This window comes from Poecilia latipinna, unplaced genomic scaffold (genome assembly GCF_001443285.1).
Source record: "Poecilia latipinna isolate Pla-1442-1.1 unplaced genomic scaffold, P_latipinna-1.0 Scaffold1265, whole genome shotgun sequence".
NCBI lineage: Eukaryota > Metazoa > Chordata > Actinopteri > Cyprinodontiformes > Poeciliidae > Poecilia > Poecilia latipinna.
This window is the reverse complement of record NW_015113881.1, coordinates 125,764-145,007: the sequence shown is the minus strand read 5'-3', so window position 1 is coordinate 145,007 and position 19,244 is coordinate 125,764. Positions and strand designations below refer to the sequence as shown.

The window sequence follows — 19,244 nt, the reverse complement described above, 5'->3', positions numbered from 1 at the left end:
GTCTGTGGCTGTGATTAGGCAAAATCTAGCAAAGTTTAAAGTTGAGAGGTGGGAGGTATTATGCAAAATCAACTTTTATGAACAAAAAAGTTGATTTTTTTGATGTAAAAAAAAAATTTTTTTTTTTTTTTTTTTTTTTTACAACATTCCCTCATCAATGTTCCCTCGTAACTTTGATGAGGGAATAACTTTACCTCATCAAAAACATACCCTGAGTGTTGCTTTAATCTCCCATAGCAACCATTCACAGGTGACTAAACTCTTGCTAATATAAAGTGCCACCTATTTACACAAAACTCCTCGTTGGAGCTGCAGTCTCCAAGCTGAGTTTCCACTTCACAGAGCAACCCGACCCCGTAACTCCCCCACTCGGCTCCTGTAGACTAGCAGCAGCAGTTAGGAAACACTTGGTGGAACTGCACATCTACTCCTTCTCAGTCCAGCACTCCTGAATATGGTGGCAAACGGCATGAAAAGCATTGTTATAAAGTGCTAAAGTGGGAGTGTCAGGAAGAGCTGGAGCTTCTTAAAGAGTCACAGGCCAATTTCAAGATGACAAATTATGAAGTCTAAGTTCTTTTAAGTGAGGTTTGATATATGCAGCATTTTTATAGCAACTGACCTTGATTGTGCTGTAATGACATAATACTGCCCCTTTAAAGTTTTGGCCAAACTTGACTGGTATTTATAACTCTTAACTTTATCCACCTTAAAAAAAATAACTCGGTTGCCCCATAACATGATGCTGCCACCACTATGTTCCACTGTGAGGATGTAGTGGTTTTACGCCAAACATAGCATTTTTAATTACGGCCTAGAACATTAAGTGTGGCTCATCACAACTAAGGACATTATTCCACAATGCTTTTCGGAGATTTATGCCGGAGTTTCATATTTTATTTGGAAAATGCGTCTCTCTTTCGGTCACACTCATTAGACTAGAAATATTGATAAACCGTATAAGGGTGACAACACACAAATAATGATGGGCCTGAAATGGACTAAAAAAAATACTGAGTTACGGAGTCTCCTCACCCTAATCATAGAGGGAATACCGTCAAATCAATCAATCAGCAACATAAACCCCGTCACAGAAAAATACATTGAAGTTAGCATCTGATCTGAGCCTCAAATTCGTTATTGAAATGAGAAGCCACGCTTTTTATGAAAACTACAAATCGCACACCTACTTCAGCTACACAGGAAGTAGGTGTTAGCTAGCAAGATGCTAGCTCAATTTAGCCTAAATAAAAATACTTTAAAAGTTATAATTTAAAGAGTTTGAAGAGGATATTTAAAAGTAAATTAAGTTAACGTCTTTTATTAACTTACCTTGGACCAGTTCATTGTGGCGCATCATATAGACGGACTTTTCCCTACTGCTGCCGGAAAAGAAGCTACAGGTACACCAGTGAGTTGTAATGTTTTTTTTTCTAATGGGTCAGCATTTGTAACTTCAAAGAATAATTTCAACTAAATTAAGTCAGTAACTTGTATTTTGTTTTTAAATGCTCCCAATGCGTCATATTTAAAGCAGAACAGCCCTGATTTGCAGGTTCAATTTGAAGCCTCGGGCTGCACATTGGTGCAGTTGGTAGTCCTGATGCTTTTTAATCCCGGCCTGGGGTCTTTCTTCATGGAGTTTGCATGTTCTGACTGATCCACTCCAAGTAACAACAGCTTCCAAACATATTTAACATTTTTATCCATGCATATTTAAAATGAACTACGAGATTTGGTTGCTGCTTGGAGACTAAAAGCTTTGAACACTGACCACAGGCATCTTGCAGACTTTCTCGGTGGAGAAAGTCTGCACGTTCTCCACCAAAAGAAAGAAAAATATTATCTTTTGGCACACAAAAGATAATATTGTTATATTATCTTTTGTGTGCCAAGAAAAAAATAGTCTGGTTCAGTTATTATGCATCGTTCACATTTATTCATTTGTATAGATCATTGTTAAAGTAAAACAGAAATTGTATCTGACAGTAATGGAATCAGGTCTGACTTATTTGTGGTCCCAGTGCTGGTTGGTTTCAGATAGTTTTCCTTCTGTAACCAAAATAAAACTTGAAATGAAATTCACAAAAAAAAAAACAAAAAAAAAAACAAAACAACACTTTTTTTTTTTAAATTACAGAGCCATGTCAGTACTATTAAAATTGTGCATGTTATTTTAACTGCTTTCTCGTGATTTGAATACAGTGGTTGTCACTAATGTTACTATAGCTAATAGGTCCTCTCAGACTTGCATTGTTCTTGGTTCAGATGGAGAAGTATCACAAAAAACATTATAAAAATCAGGGTAGGCATTTTTCAGACTAATGAGCAGCGCTGCAGATGAGACGATACCAGTCCATGCAGCTGTTTTGCATTTTTAAAACACTGGTACTGTTGGTGATCGTAACATCTGTAATTGTGAAAAGTTCAGAAGCCAGTAATGTTATCTTCTCCTCCTGATCCAGGAATATCAGAGTAAAATTTTACAACACAGGCTGTACTAAAAAGAAAATGCATTGATAAAATCCTAAGCTTAAAGACACTGTTGCATTCTTCTGCGTGTTTCTACAGTCCGATTTCAGCTTTTTTTCTCCTCCTCCTGGAAATATGGATGTTCTAGAGCTTTGAGGGCAGATATCCGTTTCAAAGGATCAAAGGTCAGCATTTGCTGTGAGGAGAAAAACAGAAAAGTGTTAGAATTGTAATATAATATCTCACTTTGTTTAACAAGACCTCAGTGTGACCGACACGTCCTTGTCGACATTAAAAGTCAGCAAGAATTGAGAAAGGAGTGTGCTAAAAGTGACAGGATCTTTTTAAGAAGCTAAAATTGGTCAGTTCACGATCCATGGAAAAATATGAGACACCCTCAGGAACTTGGCAAGTAGAGCTCAGACAACACTGGGTTTCCTATAGAAGAGTGCAGTTGCACACAAAAGTCCACATTCTGCTTGTAGGCTGGTTGCTGGGAGGGGAAAGGGAGTTGGGAAACTTTCAGGCTACGGTTAAAATGCAAAATGTTTCTTAGAAATCTGGAAAAAAAAAAAAAAAGCCCTGCATTGTATTTGGAGCACAGTAGCAATCGATGAAATATGAGGACTAAGTCCTACACAAGGTTAAAATTGCTGAGCAACAAGACAATGTGCTGCAATCTGTCCAGAAACCTCAACGCCGCCTTCCCATAATGCATTTCATAAGGTAAATAAAGTCCCAATTAATTAACTTAATTAAAGTCCCAATTGATGGAGGTACAGAAACCTCCCACATAAATCTGGTATGATAATAGGTAGGATTAAATAAGCATTCACTTCTTCTTACTGCTTTTCAAACAGAAAAGTAGAGGTAAGCCAGTTATTTGTTTCTTGGTTATCTTTGCACATATCTTCTGTTGTCCTACTGATTACTCTGTTTTCTTGCTTTTAAAAAAACGGCTTAAATAAATAAATTAATTAAATACTATAAGGAAACATAACAATGCATTATTACTGGCAGGGAGAGCAGTAAAGTCAGAAATCTTACTATTTATTATTATTTGAATTTCACAATGAAATTAGGTGTCCCATATTTGCCATGATCCAGAACATTTCCAGTGGTTTTTGAGATCCTGGAGGGCACATTTAATCTGGTGTGAAGGGCGTCTTAACAGACGTAAACAACGCTGTTCAAGTCCAGCAACTTTTTAATTACAGTTATTTTAAGAAACGCTCCATCAATCGCACTCTTCATCTTATTTAACAAGTTTGTCTGTTATCTTGATTTCAGCTCTGGATGCAGTACAAAAGTTAACCTTAATTTTTGACAATGAGGCCTACCATCAGCAGTTGAGCCCCCTGCTCATTTATCTCGGGAACAAAGTCGGTGATTGGACGCGCCTTGGGAGGGGGGAAGTTTTTTCTTTGTACTGTAACATCGGTCGGCCACTCCTCCTCCGACGGCAAGCCAATAACTCTGAAAGAGCACAGAAGTGTTTAATATATACTGCATACGTGAGCAGCTCGCCTCTGTTTTAGTCGGGGAGGTGAGGAGAAAGTGTGTGGCGCTCACTCGAAAATCTTTCCAAGCTGGTCCATTTCCGATTCTCCGCAGAACAAGGGTCTAAAAAAAATAAACAAACAGAAGAAGAAGCGTTACCAAAAACAAGGACTGGTTGCACTTTTTGAAATAATTGAACAATTGGACCAGGATTTTCTTTCACAAGCCTCAAACATTTGAATCAAACATAAGTCCAGTGAAAATAAAACGGTGCACCACGTATATTACATTATGTAAGAAAACTTTGAGCCTTTTAAAAAAAAAAAAAAAAAAAAAAAAAAAAAAAAAAAAAAAACATCATTTTTGGCATCAACGGTTCACAAAGCAATTAAGCCGCTGGCATTTAGATCTCTGACCCATTTATGTTCTTTAATATCACTTTTCACCACAAGATGGCGCTACTGTGCACTTCTAACTTCATCTGGGAGATGTTGCTTCAAGTTTTTCTCTCCAAAATATTTGCTGCTTCCATCTGTACATCACTTTTCTAAGAGTTTGCATCAACATGATATCAAAAATTATGATTACGTAAAAATCCATCTGTACTTCAGCTGTCCAGATCACTATAAGTATAATGAGAAAGCAAAAGATTGTTTGTGCATTATTTACAAGCTTATCTGGAAGAGGTGTGGAACTGTGATAAAATATCAATGTCTGCTGTTACACAACCGGCTTTAAGGAGAGATAAACTCGTTTTTTACGTCCATTTTAAACGTACAGACACACTGTTTTCACTTTGTCAGGCGCAGACAGGAGATCAGACGTTATGTCGATTTCACGTGTGACGTAAATATTCCAGAATTTCTGCACAGACTCCAAAAGAACTACATAATCGTGTGCTTCTCTAGTTCAGACCAAGAAGTTCATTTTGATTCAAAATTATAAATTAAAACCAAAACAAGTCCCTATATTGAAAAAAATATATATATAGAATTCACTCTGCAAATAAAAATGAAACAAAAAAAAAAACACAGAAAACGGCTAACACCTTTGCGACACGGGAAACTTACTTGCGTCTAAACATCTCAGCAAAGATGCAGCCGGTGCTCCAAATATCAACAGGAGTGGCGTAAGACGACTGCAGCAGAACTTCTGGAGGCCGGTACCACAGAGTCACTACCTGAGAGACACAGAGTCCAGGAGCATCAAGTACAAATATTTACACACACTTACGATAATGAGTGTCTGAGGACATAAATAAACAACAAGACATTTAAATAGTAATTTATGGACTTTATCAACTTCCACACACACACAAAAAAAAAAATCGGTTTTAATATAAAACTGGAAAACATCACCTGCTAAATTCCCACTTGTAAGCATGCTAAAATGCTGAGGGGTGCATTTAGCTGCAGCGCTCCCTCACAGAGCTGCTGATTTGGCCGTTAGCTCTCGTTTGTCACCCACTGGAAGAAACGTGATGAATACCAACAACAGCATAACGTCTCGCCTGCTGTGATTTATTACACTAATCGGTGCAAAATGTAAACATCCTTTTGTTGTGTGTTCCTGGACTGAAATTGTGTGGATCAGTTGGAGAAAAAAAAATACTCTGAGTGAGAAACTATTAAAGGTCCAATCTTGTAGCAGTGCATTTTTTCCAGGTTGAACCAAACAAACTTATTTGTGGGAACTGAGATTGTAAAACATCCACACAGCCTGAACTTTTCTTACATCTAAACGGGGAACTTAATCACCTTTAATAAGGGATCTAATAATTCATCGATAATTACCTAATAATTTCTGTTGGTTTTCCACATTTCAACATCACATTTTATCGATATTTATGGCAGCTGTCATCTAAATGCTGTGAACAAAATACTGTTGAACATTATACTTTTAATATAATAAATAAACTCAATTGGAACCTCTTCACCTTTGCAACAACTTTCATTAAGTAACATTTTAAGAAATATTTGATATATTACCAAGAACTAGACTCTTCACGGAAAGTATCTGCTAAAACATGAAATATTAGATCATGAAGTAGTTCACACTACATATTTGATTAACTGTTATTTACTTAACTGTATAATAACTCACTACATAACTTAACATTTTAACTTATTTACTCAGTAACTTTCATCCTTTAACAAATAACCTTAATTATAAAGTTGAGTTTGCATGTTGCATAATGCAAAAATAAAAGAAAAGAGGAAGAAAATCTCTAAAAAAAAACCAACAAAAAAACACAACACTGTTTCGGAAAGGACAATGATGTAGCAGTTTTTACCACAGGAGTGAGAGCCATTTGGCAGCTGTAGATCTTGGCGAGGCCGAAGTCAGCCAGCTTCACCTGGCCCTGGCTGGTCACAAGGATATTCTCAGGTTTCAGGTCTCTGTGCATCACGTGGTTAGAGTGAAGAAACGCCAGGCCGGACAGCAACTGCCTCATCAAGTCCTGCAAGAACAAGGGGGGTTACTAAACTGAAGCTAAGGCTGAAGCTAACGCTTTTTAAACTACATTAAACTTGACTATTATTGCCAGTTCTCACTTTAATGCGACCAGCAGATAATCCTGGACCTGGAGCTTTCGCCAAGTACGTCTTCAGATCTTGGTCCACATGCTCAAACACCAAAGTGACTTTAGTTTCCTGGTCCGACCTCTGGGTGGCGCACACGTCCATGAGCCTGGAATCAACAAGGAAAGCACGTCTCCAGTGACGTTATCGTACCAATTACACAGCGAAATAAAAACAAATCCTTTAACAACGCTACCTGACGACGTTGGGGTGATCAAACTGCTCCATTCGTTTCAACAGAGCCACCTCTCTGACCGTGGAGACCGGAAGCCCATTTTGGTCTGTCTGTACGCGTACGTTCTTCAGGGCCACAAACTTCCCGCTCTCCGTGTCGCGGGCCTTGTACACCGTCCCGTAGGCGCCGCCTCCAATTTCTGCCACAGGTTCATACTGCATGCTGGTGCAATTGGCCATGATCGCATTCAAACAGGCTGTAAAACAAAACGTCATCAGCGTAAAGACGTTACAGAGCACAACATGAAGCACTTCGTGCAACTATAAAAAGATTATTTCATGCATATTTTACATTTGTTGAAGGCAGAGATTGCATTCCACTTGGGAAAGTCAACTGGGAAGTAACCTGAAGTGAGAATTATGAATCTGGAGGACTGGTTGGCCGTGCACCGTTTACTTTTGATGGTCTGTGTTTCATTATATCGGCACTGCTTAACATCTGTTGTTTTACATGTTGCTAAGGTTTTTAAGACTGAGAAATGCAAAGAAATACACAATTATTGTTTATATTGTTAATGGTAGTTCAATCCCAGGTCAGAGTTCATTCTTCTGAGGTAAAGCAAATATAAAATCTATCCAAAGAAATACTACTGGTTATTTTAATGGCACTTTGTTGTGGACATTCAGTGCAATTATTACAATAAAAAAGCTCCTGAAACCTGCAGTTGGTGTATTCACATTTAAAAACAGCAGTTTGTTCTTTACCATTTTTAATCAAAGTTATGTAGAGCCTTTTGTGAAAAGTCCAAAGAGATCTGTGTTCCAGAGTAACCAGATCTCCAACAGAACACCTTAAAATGTGTTTGCTTCACATCGTAAACATGAAGCAAACACATCTGTCGGAATGTCTTCCCACTCCTTTCTAGTCAAACCAGTTTGGTGGACTTACTGGTTGGCTCAGCCAGAGCCCCAACCTATCTTCACCCACTTATGTCCCATCCACCTCTTCCACACTAGCAGGAGAGGGATCCTTTACACACCAGGACCAGTGATCAATCGCACTAAAGGAAGTGAACACACACCTTCGTACATGTGAGACACAAGTCTAATGTCCCTGCAGGTCTTGCTGCGGCCTGTTTTGCTCACCTAATCACTAGCAGCTGTCATGCTGCTGAGTTAAAGAGTCACTGATAAAGGCTGATCCACCCTTCCTCTTTGGTAACTAGTAACACTCAACCTTATGTGGGATCTTATCTTTTAACCGACTGCTGATCTTTTTTGAAGACAAAACCAATGTGTCATTGTGGGGAAAAAACAGACATTTAGAAGTCTGCAAGGAGACTTGTGCTAGAAAGTCTTCTTGCAGACTTCTTTCTAGAGGGCATTTTATTTTTCAATGCTTCATTCTAATTGATTTCATCCGCCTCCTGTGCACTGTGGTACATTGTTCATGTTTCAGGACAGTACTGTGCAAACATGTTGAGCTACTGTACTCATTACATCTATTTTACTTCCAAGAGGTTACATTATAAATGTCAATAGTCCAATACGTCAAGAGATATTAAGAATTTGATCAGACTTTGTAGTTCTTTATACAATAACTCCAGATTTTCCCAGACTGACTCAATATTTTTTTTTAAATATGTATTTAAAAAAAATAACATTAATTATTTGATTTATTTATTTATTTATTTTTTGCTTTGAATATCTGAAATGCTGCCAAACCGGGGGCATGACCTTTCCGGTCTGATCCACAGTTTTCACGTCACGTCATTGCTTTTTAACGTTTAACGTGACAAAACGTTAAACTGCTGCAGCGCAAGTTGTTGCTAGGTAACCAAAGAGTGACTCGTTTACTTGGTGCCACCAAGTTTGCTTAGCTGGCTGTGAGAAGAAAAAAAAACACATCAAAACTAACAGAAAGAAAAGACACAAAGAGGGAGCAACTACAGAAGGATGGAAAGACTGAAGGACAAGGAGGGATAGAAAAAATGGAAGGGGTGTAGGACATACAGAAGAAAAGAATGACAAGGGAATCAAAGTAGGATACAAAGACTGAAAGGACCAAACAGAGAAGAATGGAAGGACAGGAAGAAGGAAGGAGGCAAGGAAGAGAGGCAATATGCACAGAAAGAAGGAATGTCAGGGTCAAGAGAGACTGGACACAATAAAAGAATGAAGAAAGGAAGAGGACGTGAAGACGGAAGGATTGAGGCGTAACATCAGGACAGTATAAAGGACAGAAGATGGAAAGGAAAGACGAAGAGGACTTAAAGAATGGACACAAGGAAAAGATTAGGGGAACAAGGAGATACATAGGAGAGTAAGGTCAGAAAGAAAAAAATGAAGGAAACATAGAAGACAAAAACTCAAACGTTCATGGAAGGACAGAAAGAAAAGAAGATGGAAAGACTGACAGAAGAGAAGAAAACATATGAGGCAGAAAAAAATGATACACTGAATAAAGGCTGGTTGAGCAAATGCTATTTTTGTTTACAAGGTTGTAAAAACACTTAGATAAAATATTGTGCAAGGACCGGCACAGGAGCTGGTCCTTGTTCCTGGAGAGTGACAACATGTTGTGCAAAAAAGTAGAAAAGTGGCCAAAAGAAGAAATGTAGAGCCTTAATCAAACATATACAGTTAAGAGAGAAAAATGTCATAAACTGGTCTGACAATGAACGAAAAGAAACCAAGTTGTATAAAAGCCCAAATTAAAGACCTTCATTAAGCCTTGAGAACCACTGACTGACCCCAGTGTAGCCCAGACATGGGTACACAAAAAAGACAGAGCAACAGGACCAAACGGCGACAACCGACTGGCTTTATACTTGCATCACTTTGGAAGAAAAGACACAAACTGATCCAGCGCCAGCATAACTTTGAGCAAATGTTTCAAGATCTCAAGAACCTGGTAACTGCTCAGTTTATTCCGCAGATTCACATACTAGAGATAATATCTGCAAACCACAATGAACACTATTGGCTGCAGGGGCAGAGAAGCTTCATTAAGATGCCACATTTCTTCCTCTTGCGCAAAGAAAGTTGTGTCAGACCGTTTTCATGTCTGCAAGATTATGAAACAGAACAAAACTCCCATATACAGCTACGGCCAAAACTAATCATACCCCTGGCAGAAGTAGGTTTAATGTCATGTTTTAATTTTCTGACAGACGTAAACCCAGACACAGTCTTGTCTTGAATCAGACGATGTAATTTAAAACTTCCTAATTTACATCAAAACATTTTTAACAATCAAAATGTTAAGTGTTTTCATTGTAACAATTCATCTAAATGACTTTATTCCCAAGATGAAACTTAAAAGACTCTCCTGGAATCTTTGGATAATGATTCATTTGGGATGAATCATTATTGCAATAATTAATCCAAATGACTATTTTCAAGAGAAACTGAAAGACAAATCAGTGATTGAGCATGAACGCATGAAGACAGGAATGCGAGTTGGTCAAGACAAGCTGACCACGTGTGGGAACAAAATGGAGGCATGGATTGGAGAATCGACTCAGCAACGAAAAAACTACAAAACATTATAAGCTCATGCAAACAGTATGGCGGTTCTGGCTGCATTTACTCTGTTCACATTAGTTGATTTTTTACTATGCAACATGAGTCACAGTCTGACTGTTTATCATTATAAAATACATTTAATTTTTTTTTTTTTTTTTTACTAGAGTAGATGTCAACTTTTGTATTTACTTATTTTGGACTTGTTTTGGCAGTCCAAAAAAAAAATCCACAAAAGTGATTAAAAATTAAAAACAAAAAAACCCTTTTTTTTTAACAAAGTTTTTTTTTAAGTTTTATTACCTACTCTTCATGATTGTCTGAAGAACTATTCCTATATTTAATAGTTTGGACACTTGAGGGCAGAGTTTATGTTAAGCTCTATTAGTTTGATTTAATGTGAGTTTTCACACTGAATCTTAATAACACAGATCAGGGGAAAAAAATGTCTGGAGCATTAGCACGTTGATTTTTTTTTTTTTTTTGGATATTAATAAAAAAAAAGAGTTATGGTCCGTTACCATTTGAATTTGAAGTAAGACATTAAAACATCTGCATGGTAAAATTCATGCTTAGTAAAATCTATTAGATATTGAGTTTTATTAGTACAACAGAACATTTATCACCTCAAACTCAAATGAACTTGATTGGTTGAAAAAGACCTATTGAGAGGAGGAAAAGCGTGATTATAGTGCGTTTCCTGAGGCCAACAAGCTGAACACTAGGCGGCCGGATGAGGTGGGCTTCTGTGCTTCTGCATTCATCTGCGGAAAGGTCAGCTTGATGCTGGAAGGTTCATCCTGCCGGCTGAGATTTTAATCATCCTAACAGATTAAAGGTGTCAATTGTGTCCCGGTTTCCTACTGCAATTGTCTAATTTCTTTGTGCAAAATATTAATGCAGGCGATAGACATAGAGTCGTTCTGCACCAGATCTGGTTCATTTCTCCCCTCTTTTGTTTCGCATCGGTGTTGTGGTGTGTGGGAAATGTTTCGAGGTTGGACACGAGCTTCTTTTGACTTTAGAGGGGAAATGTTGAGGATAAGAGTGAAGATAAGTGACTTCACATCCTGACATCAACATCCAATTCCCCTGCACGCTGCAGTCACAAAGAAAATACCCTTTAAGTAAAAGACTGCGGATTAAAAAACTTAAAAACAAAAATCATAATTTTGTTTGACGCAAACGCTTAAACCAGTCAGCTGATTTGGAATACAGTCAATGGAAATACGGTGCAATGTAAATCCTTAGTAAATGTTAAAATTCTGTTTATCAACTTAATTAATTGAAAATTGAAATAATTTAGGATTAGAGATGAGATTTAAAAAGCAAAGAATCCATGCAAGAAAAAAATACGTGTGTATCCGTGCATGGAGTGAATTCATGGAAAGGGTTAAATGCTGAATTGAAACAATGTAAATACATAACTCAGTTCAAAATAAAATATACAATAGTCATTTTAAATGATTATAAGATGGATGTCGATGGTGGAGAAAGAGTGAAACCGACTACATTCTCATAAAGACTGTTTTTGGTGGATATGCGTCATGTTATCTCTGTCGTGAAATAAATTTGTCTGATAAATTTGTTGATTTATTTTAGTTTCCATGTTTACTTTTCTTTAAACAAATAATATGCAAAGTAAGGCATAAAAGGTCAAACCGTAGGTTTAAATAAGTTTATACTTCTGCCTACCTCGCTTTCAAACAAATATCTAAATTACATATCATGGTATTTGAATTGTGAATGTGAACATGTTTTAAATAAATAAGCTAAAAGTTTAGTAAATTACACTTTCTTTTTTTTTCACTCCAGGCAAGAGCTGCAAATAAGACCAAATCGTTTGTTTTCCAGACGACTTTTAGTCATTTCCCTTTTCTCATGGGGTTGCAGTTCTTCTGGGGATTGTCGTGACCTCTCATCTTGAAAACATCTCCAGATTTCCTGTTGCTGACTTACAGCTCAGCTCAGACCTGATCCGATCAGAAACAACATCTGGAAGTTTTCTCTGAGCCGATTACCAAACCCGAGCGCCAAAAGGCAGCTATCGATCAGCGCAGGGCAGGTCAGCCAGCAGAAAGTATTGATCATCTGATAAACGGAAGCTGTTTGACTGAGTTTCCTGGCTGAGGAGAGGCAGGCCGGTGACACAGTGGGGCTAGTGGGCGGAGGCAGCGTGGGCTCCGCGGGGCCAGGGCCGACACGTGGTGCTGCTCCATGGCGCTCCTTTGTTAATTAAACTGAAGAAAAGTGAAGCAACAGCAGGCCACGCACACTTGAGCGGCCGCTGCTGAAACATGTGGCCTGACGTGGCGGAGCAGAAACCCTGAGACCAGCTGAGCCCGGAGGCGCAGGAGACGGACCGCCGAGTGAAACTTTTATTTCCCTACAGAATAAACAACCCCTGCTGCACTGACACGCACAATAACCCAGATACAGTAACTCACCTCGCCCTGGTTCTCCTCTCCTTTAGCGGCGGGGACTTCAGCTCAGTGAGCGGGACATGCTCGGTACTCTGCCACGTATTAATCCGGAACAGAACCGAGGCAGCGCTGGGCAGGTCGGGACCCGGTTCCTCCGCTGATCAGAGGCCAATCAGCCGATGCGTCTCCAGCCCCTCCACCGCTGGTCTGTTTTCGCTGGTCTTCGTTTTGCTTCTATCAACTCTGCGACGGAGGCGGAGCCAAGCAAATGAAGGAAAGAAAGTTTCAAATTCATGAACTGAGACGAAACCAAAGGCAGGCTATGCTTTTTAAACGGATCCTTCACCTGAAAAAAAAAAATACAAGCAGATTAAAGGTCAGCATTTTGACTTCCAAAGTCGTGTTTATGAGTTTAAAGGTTATAAATTTGATTTGCAAATCAATAACGGGATTCAGAGTTCCAATCTCGACTTTAAAAGAGAGAAGCAGTGAATATTTTGATTTTGATATTCAGTCAAATAAAAGACAATTGAAATTTTAATTTAAATGTACAAAGTCATAATTATGAGATGCACGGATATAATTACAGGTTTTGAAATTACAATTATGTAATTTAAAGTCATAAATATTAGATTTAAATTTATAAATATGAGATCAAAAGGCATAATTCCAACTTTTAGTCACAGCTAACACACTATAACCCTTCCACCTCCGTGCTTTCTGTTCTGGTGTCACAATAATTCAGATTTACTCTCATCTGTCCAGATATCATTGCTCCAGTTGTCCTGGTCTTTGTCTACATTCTCTGAGTCAAACTCCAGGCTGGCCTTTACGTTTTCCTCACAAAGCAAATGTTTCCTTCTTGCATGCACTGCATTACTTGTTGATAGAAACCTGTCCATTTCTATCAACGGACAGGTTTGGGAGCCACATTACATGCACATTTATTTCATTGACATTTTTGATGCATTTTTGAAAATAGTTTTTAGGTCTGAAAACATCCTTATATGGGACAAAATGTTGTGAGAAATTACCTGTTTTGTTCTGGATGTAGGATCTTTTTGCTTAAATAGACTGTCTTTGGGGAAAAGACTACTGCGATTTATATTCTGAAGGATTTGGATTATTTAAAACACAGATTGTGCGTGTGTGTTTTTTTTGTTAAAGTCATCTAGAACTAGCATCAAGGAGACACCATAAAACAGCCCCTAAATTATTTAATAAGGTTGGCAAAGTCCAGATTAAAGGAGAAATGGACTGAATTCAGTTTGGGTTTGTGACTCTGATTAATAATAAGTTTTTTTTTACTTAAAGTTATAATTGCTGTCGTTTAATTGGCTGCTTGGTTTCAGAGTGACTGAAGTGTCCGCCTCCATGACTCGTGATGGCTGAACCACAGTGGTAGACTTGTGGTCGTCTATAAATAAAATCCCAGTTGGACGGTCACAGCTTAAGTGCTCTGTGTCCTGCACAACAAATCCATTTAGAGTCTTTTGGAGCTTTTACAGCTATCTCCCCAGCCGTGGCTCATGCATTTGAGCTCCTGCTGCATGCGAGAGGACAGGAAAACCCCCCACACTGTGAGGAGCCGACGGAGGCGAGAACAGCGAGAACGACGGCACTTCCAGACCTTTTCACAGCACTTCAACATGTGGGAGGAAGGGAGCAGCTGCAAACGACAGCCTTGTCTGTAAATGTGACCCAATCAGTCTGCGTTTTAACAGCATTACAACTGGGCCTTGCAACCTTCAGCTGTCTTTGATTAAATTTTGTATGATTTCATTACTCTTTTCAACATTTGCGATAATTCTGCTGCAGTGAGTCCATCAGGCGATCCCTGTATTGTAATCGAAGTGCTGCTTCGAAGCATTATTTGATAGGATTTAGCATTTGCCAATTTGGCAAGCAGAGTTTCCTGCTCACTATGCATGGTTGCACAATAACCATGCATACCATGCACTCGTTGAAGTTAATGGCTCTTTAGTGGCCCATAGAACCAGACCTCCGAGTCGCATAATGCCATATTTTCATCCCAGAAAAATAAAAAAATGTGGTCTACTATTTATGCATTTAAAGAATTTACTCAGAACAGTAGTAAAAATAACTCAAAAGAATTTAATTTCAAAGGAACAGCTCGAAGGCATCTGACATTATTTCAACAATGATCTCTCTGTGCGTGTTTTTTCACCCAGCTGATTATATGCACACAGTTTATTGGAATAAAAGGCAAATTTGTTTCAAGGCTTTTTACAAGTTTTTACTAAGCTAAAGATTTATGTGTTAAGTTCAAGCTGGGGGCGGAAAAATAACTTCTAGATCGTGCAGACATGAAACCAAAAGCTGGTTTTTAAAATCACTGCAACTGTCAAATAGCTGTGGGTTTGATAAACCATGTGAATAACTATAGCAGTTGTTGAAATTATGCATGATAAAGATGCTACTGGAAAATGGAAGAACGAAAGCTCAGAAAGTGACATGAAATCCATCAACCATCTAATACTGTGCATCAAAACGTAAATGCTGATGTATTTATTTTATCTGTGCAAGATGACTGAACATTTTCAAGATTGCCTCTCATGTGGATTTCCTCTTGAATGCAGCTGCTGCTGTTGCTGCAGGAGATTTCGAGTTGGCAGCCCACAGATCAATAATTAACAGCACCCCTGATTAAAACCCTCATCTTGGATGTCCGCTGCAGCCTCATCTCAGCCTCATTCTGCAACTAAACAGTGAAATAATTAAGAAACTAACTTTAGTCCAGACGAGATTTGATTGAAGTTCAGACTTTCATTCTGATTAATTCACTTTTACTCTTTACAGTTAATCTCGATCCAAAGCACCATTATAAATATATTTAATGACCTGACTGGGCTCTAAAACTGTAGTTTAAATAAGCTTTGTTATCAACCTTAGAAAGTGGGCTGATGATTAAAAATACAGTTTCTTTTATTAAGTGCAACAGTGCATACACTTTCAGCATTTTTTGTTTTTTACAATTAAATATTTCAGTATTCTTTCTTTATGATTTTTAGGAAAATTACAGACTGAGACATGCAAAGCGCTGAAAGCAGTCTGTGATTTTGCTAATCACAGCCGACTCGCCGCCCCTGGATCTTCTGTTATCTCGCTGAAGATCTTCACCTTCCTCCTTACACTCCTTCTTTCTTATCTGTTCATTACTTTACAGATTGTAACAATGTGTCATAATCCACACCACTGTAAGCTCCAGCAAGCACCTCATAAACCATGGATTCACTCCGTCACACTCACTTGTTCACCTGGGTAACAGAAACGTTTCCAGCTTTGATTGATTCCTCGTTTGTTTATTTTCTACCAGATCCAGATCTGACCGTAAAGCCTCTGTGGTCAGAGGTTTTGGCACGAACGTTTTGAGGCATTCTGCATTTTATGATTTTGATTTGCATATTTCTATTGCACATGATGACGCAATAAAAAAAAAAAAGCATCACATTTGCCATTGACTTTCTGTTCTCTCTTTTATTTTTCTTTCAACAGAAAGCTCTCCAGGCACAGTTATTCTGTTTGGCTCCAGCTCTGACTGTATCCCTGGACCTGTGCTTCTGTCGGCTCTGTCCTCTCAACCCTCGGTCGATCACGTTGCAGTCACAAAACTCATACTTCTGTTCCTTCCTGTTGAAAGGGAGTTGTTCTCCTCCACAGTCACTCCATGATTTAGATGTAGAAATTGTTGGTAAATCAACAATCAGATGGGCTTAATTTATATCCACTAACACGGCATGAAAAGTGGGATTTTCTACAGCTATTGACACCTAACGCTGCCGTGCGCTTAGAGATTTAGGGCTATCAGCAAGGGTTTTTTTGTCAGAATGGGAAATTGTAGGGACCTGCAAAGAATTTACCAAAACTATGTGAGTCCGTATTGCCCTTTCACCCCCATCCCCTTGGGCCTAGGAGAGGCTTTCATATTTAAAGGAAGTTTCTGGGACCGATGCAGATGCAAATCAACGATTGAGCAACGGCCTTTCAGACTGTAGTTTCTGTCCTAGTCCACCCATTTTCCCTTCTATGCCCCACCCAGGTCTGTTTACCAGTTCCAGGACCCGACCAAAACCCCTCACTGTTGAGAAATAATGAGATTTGTTTAAGTATAAAACATACATCAATGCCAAAAATGTTCTAATGTTACAGGCATCTTTGAAGTCAATATGAAACTACAGTGAAATTTTGTGGCAACTCCCAGCTTATAATGCACAGACAAAACATTAAAAACTCTAAAACTCTAAAATCCTCAGAAGAAAAACAAAGCACGCATCATATGCTACATTTTGTGCACATATTTTTCTTCTGAGGATGTTTTACAGTACCAAGCGCTTTTAATTTTTTTTTCTTCCAATTTTTCTGAGTGCTTTCTATTTTTTTTGTTTTATTTTCTGCAAGAATGTTTTAAACAGATGGTTTTTTTGAGTTTTTAATGTTTTGTGTGTGCATTCTAAGAAATTTTGTTCCCACAAAATTTCATTGTAGTTTCATAATGACAACAAAGATGCCTGTAGCTCATAATGATTGTGCTAACAGCTGATGCAGGAAGGCAGAGAGTACTGACAGCAGAGGAGGTGGCATTCTGGGAGGATGGCACCTATGAGGGGGAGTCAGGATGGACGTTGGTGAGATGGAGACCCCAAGTTCCCGTTCAGGAGCTCAATGACCTCAGGTCTACACTACAGGAGAGACGTTGGGCCTGTCCTGAACGCAGCACAATGTTGGATCATGTTTGGACAAAAAAAATACCTCCATATGGTCCAAAAGTGGACAAGCATTTATGTCTTATTTTGTGTGGAAACAGTGAGTAAAATAAAATAAATAAATACAAATGTTTGTGCCACATTTATGTTCCTCATATATGAACATGTAGGCAATATAGTACGAATATATTTTAATACAGCAATGGCTGTATTAAAAAAGTGGGGAAATATAGGTATTTTTATAGAGATTTTAATACAGCATTAGGGCGGGGTTTATTTATAAAGACCTGTGCTGTCCAATGGGGATACATCAACCAACCAATCAATCACATGTCAGTGATGAAATGTGATGTCATTTTTTTTTCATCCAATGACTGAGAATCAACCTTGATGAAGCGCCTTTGCATAGGGTAGGCTATTCGTATGCTAAGTAAAGTCGTTAACATAGACATAAATACTAGACGCCTCATTGATCGCTGAGTCCTACGTTACGTCACCGCCATCTTGTATGTGGCAGTAGATCGTTGCTTCCTATGTCCTGTGCTGTGTGGACTTGTTTCACTCGTTTTACAAAACAAACTGGATTCATTAGCATTACCTTTCACAGATAAGGATGAAAGAGCAGAATTACTTGACTTTGCAGCCAGAAACTCGCTTCTAAACAACCTATGTAGCTAAATTGGCCCGAAGTAATCGCTGATCCCTGGTGAAAAAAAGTACTTTAGTATATTTCAAATATATATATTTCAAACAATTACTATATTGTTGATAGTATCACTTTTGAGAGGGCCAACAAAATTATAGAACACACAAATAAATGATCAATGACATTTATTCACTTTTACACAGGGGTGAAAGTCGCTTTAAATTCTTGGGGGTACTATGACAAAAAAAGGAATAAATAAATAAAAAAATCATATATATATGCATACATTATTATGCACAGAAAGGTAGCGAGCATTTTACTTACGCACACACACACCTACTAAGGCATGCTACTCTGTGTTACTGACATCGTGGAGATTCTTTCACACGTCTACATCCTGGAATAGCACCTGACCCAAACTCTTGTCCGAGTTGTTTTTGAAATCTGCCTTTGAAATACAATCATGAAGCCCTTTAATCCCCAAGGCTCCTGAATTAAGCAATACAAGAACTTCTGGGTTCTGGGTTTCTTATGTTTGGTAAAATAGTCACAGCATTAAATTGTCTGCGAAAATTAATAAAAAATAAATATAATAAGTCACAGACTGTTTCTAGCACTGTGCAATGATTAATGCATGAATAATCCTAATGAATTAATAGTAATTAAAATAATAGTGGATAAAAAGCTTCAGAACATTTATACCACAGCAGGTATGGAAAACCACAAAAGCAAAAATTAAATCATATACAAATGTATTAATCTCTTCATGTTAAATAAATAAAAAGTATAATGTTTTATTTAAATCTTTATGTCAGCTTGAGTCATGCACAGCTGAGCTGATCATTTCCATAGCAACAATCAGAAGCAAGACGTTGTGCCAGAAGTCCAGTGAGCTCACTGATGAGGTCATAGACGTACATCACAGTAGATCAAAGAAGTTCTAATGCTTGAATTCTGGAATCTCTAAGCATCAGTCAGGATCCAGACATTTCTTGGAGTTTCAGATTTGTATAAAGCAACAATGTTCGGTTTTGCGACGGCGATTGTTCCCCTGATATTCCCGGTTGGTTGGGGCATTGGATATGCCGTGACCACTGGCATGAAGAAAGTATGTGATCGTTTCTTTCCTGGGAAGGACTGCAAGGAAGAAAACGATCAGACTGAAGAGGACGATCTGTTTTGGAAAGGATTTCCATCC

General features: G+C 38.3%; 2 protein-coding genes across 3 annotated transcripts in view; both read right to left on the bottom strand.

Annotated features, from left to right (window-relative positions):
* Positions 1–19,244, bottom strand: part of LOC106961114 (testican-2-like) — a 59,574-nt gene that overhangs the window by 3,412 nt on the left and 36,918 nt on the right. The gene's annotated exons all lie outside the window — the stretch shown is intronic.
* Positions 1,917–12,874, bottom strand: cdk4 (cyclin dependent kinase 4). Of its 2 annotated transcripts, none has more exons than XM_015054633.1 (8): positions 10,775–10,877; positions 6,751–6,985; positions 6,528–6,663; positions 6,266–6,433; positions 5,043–5,152; positions 4,045–4,095; positions 3,813–3,948; positions 1,917–2,668 (listed from the first exon to the last, which is right to left on the bottom strand). In XM_015054633.1, exons 2-8 carry the CDS (start codon positions 6,966–6,968, stop codon positions 2,579–2,581), a joined length of 909 nt encoding a protein of 302 aa, XP_014910119.1. In that variant the 5' UTR covers positions 6,969–6,985; positions 10,775–10,877; the 3' UTR covers positions 1,917–2,578. The 2 variants fall into 2 exon arrangements, with proteins under 2 accessions (XP_014910119.1, XP_014910117.1); XM_015054631.1 differs by lacking the exon at positions 10,775–10,877 and adding an exon at positions 12,701–12,874 and having other exon boundaries at positions 2,132–2,668.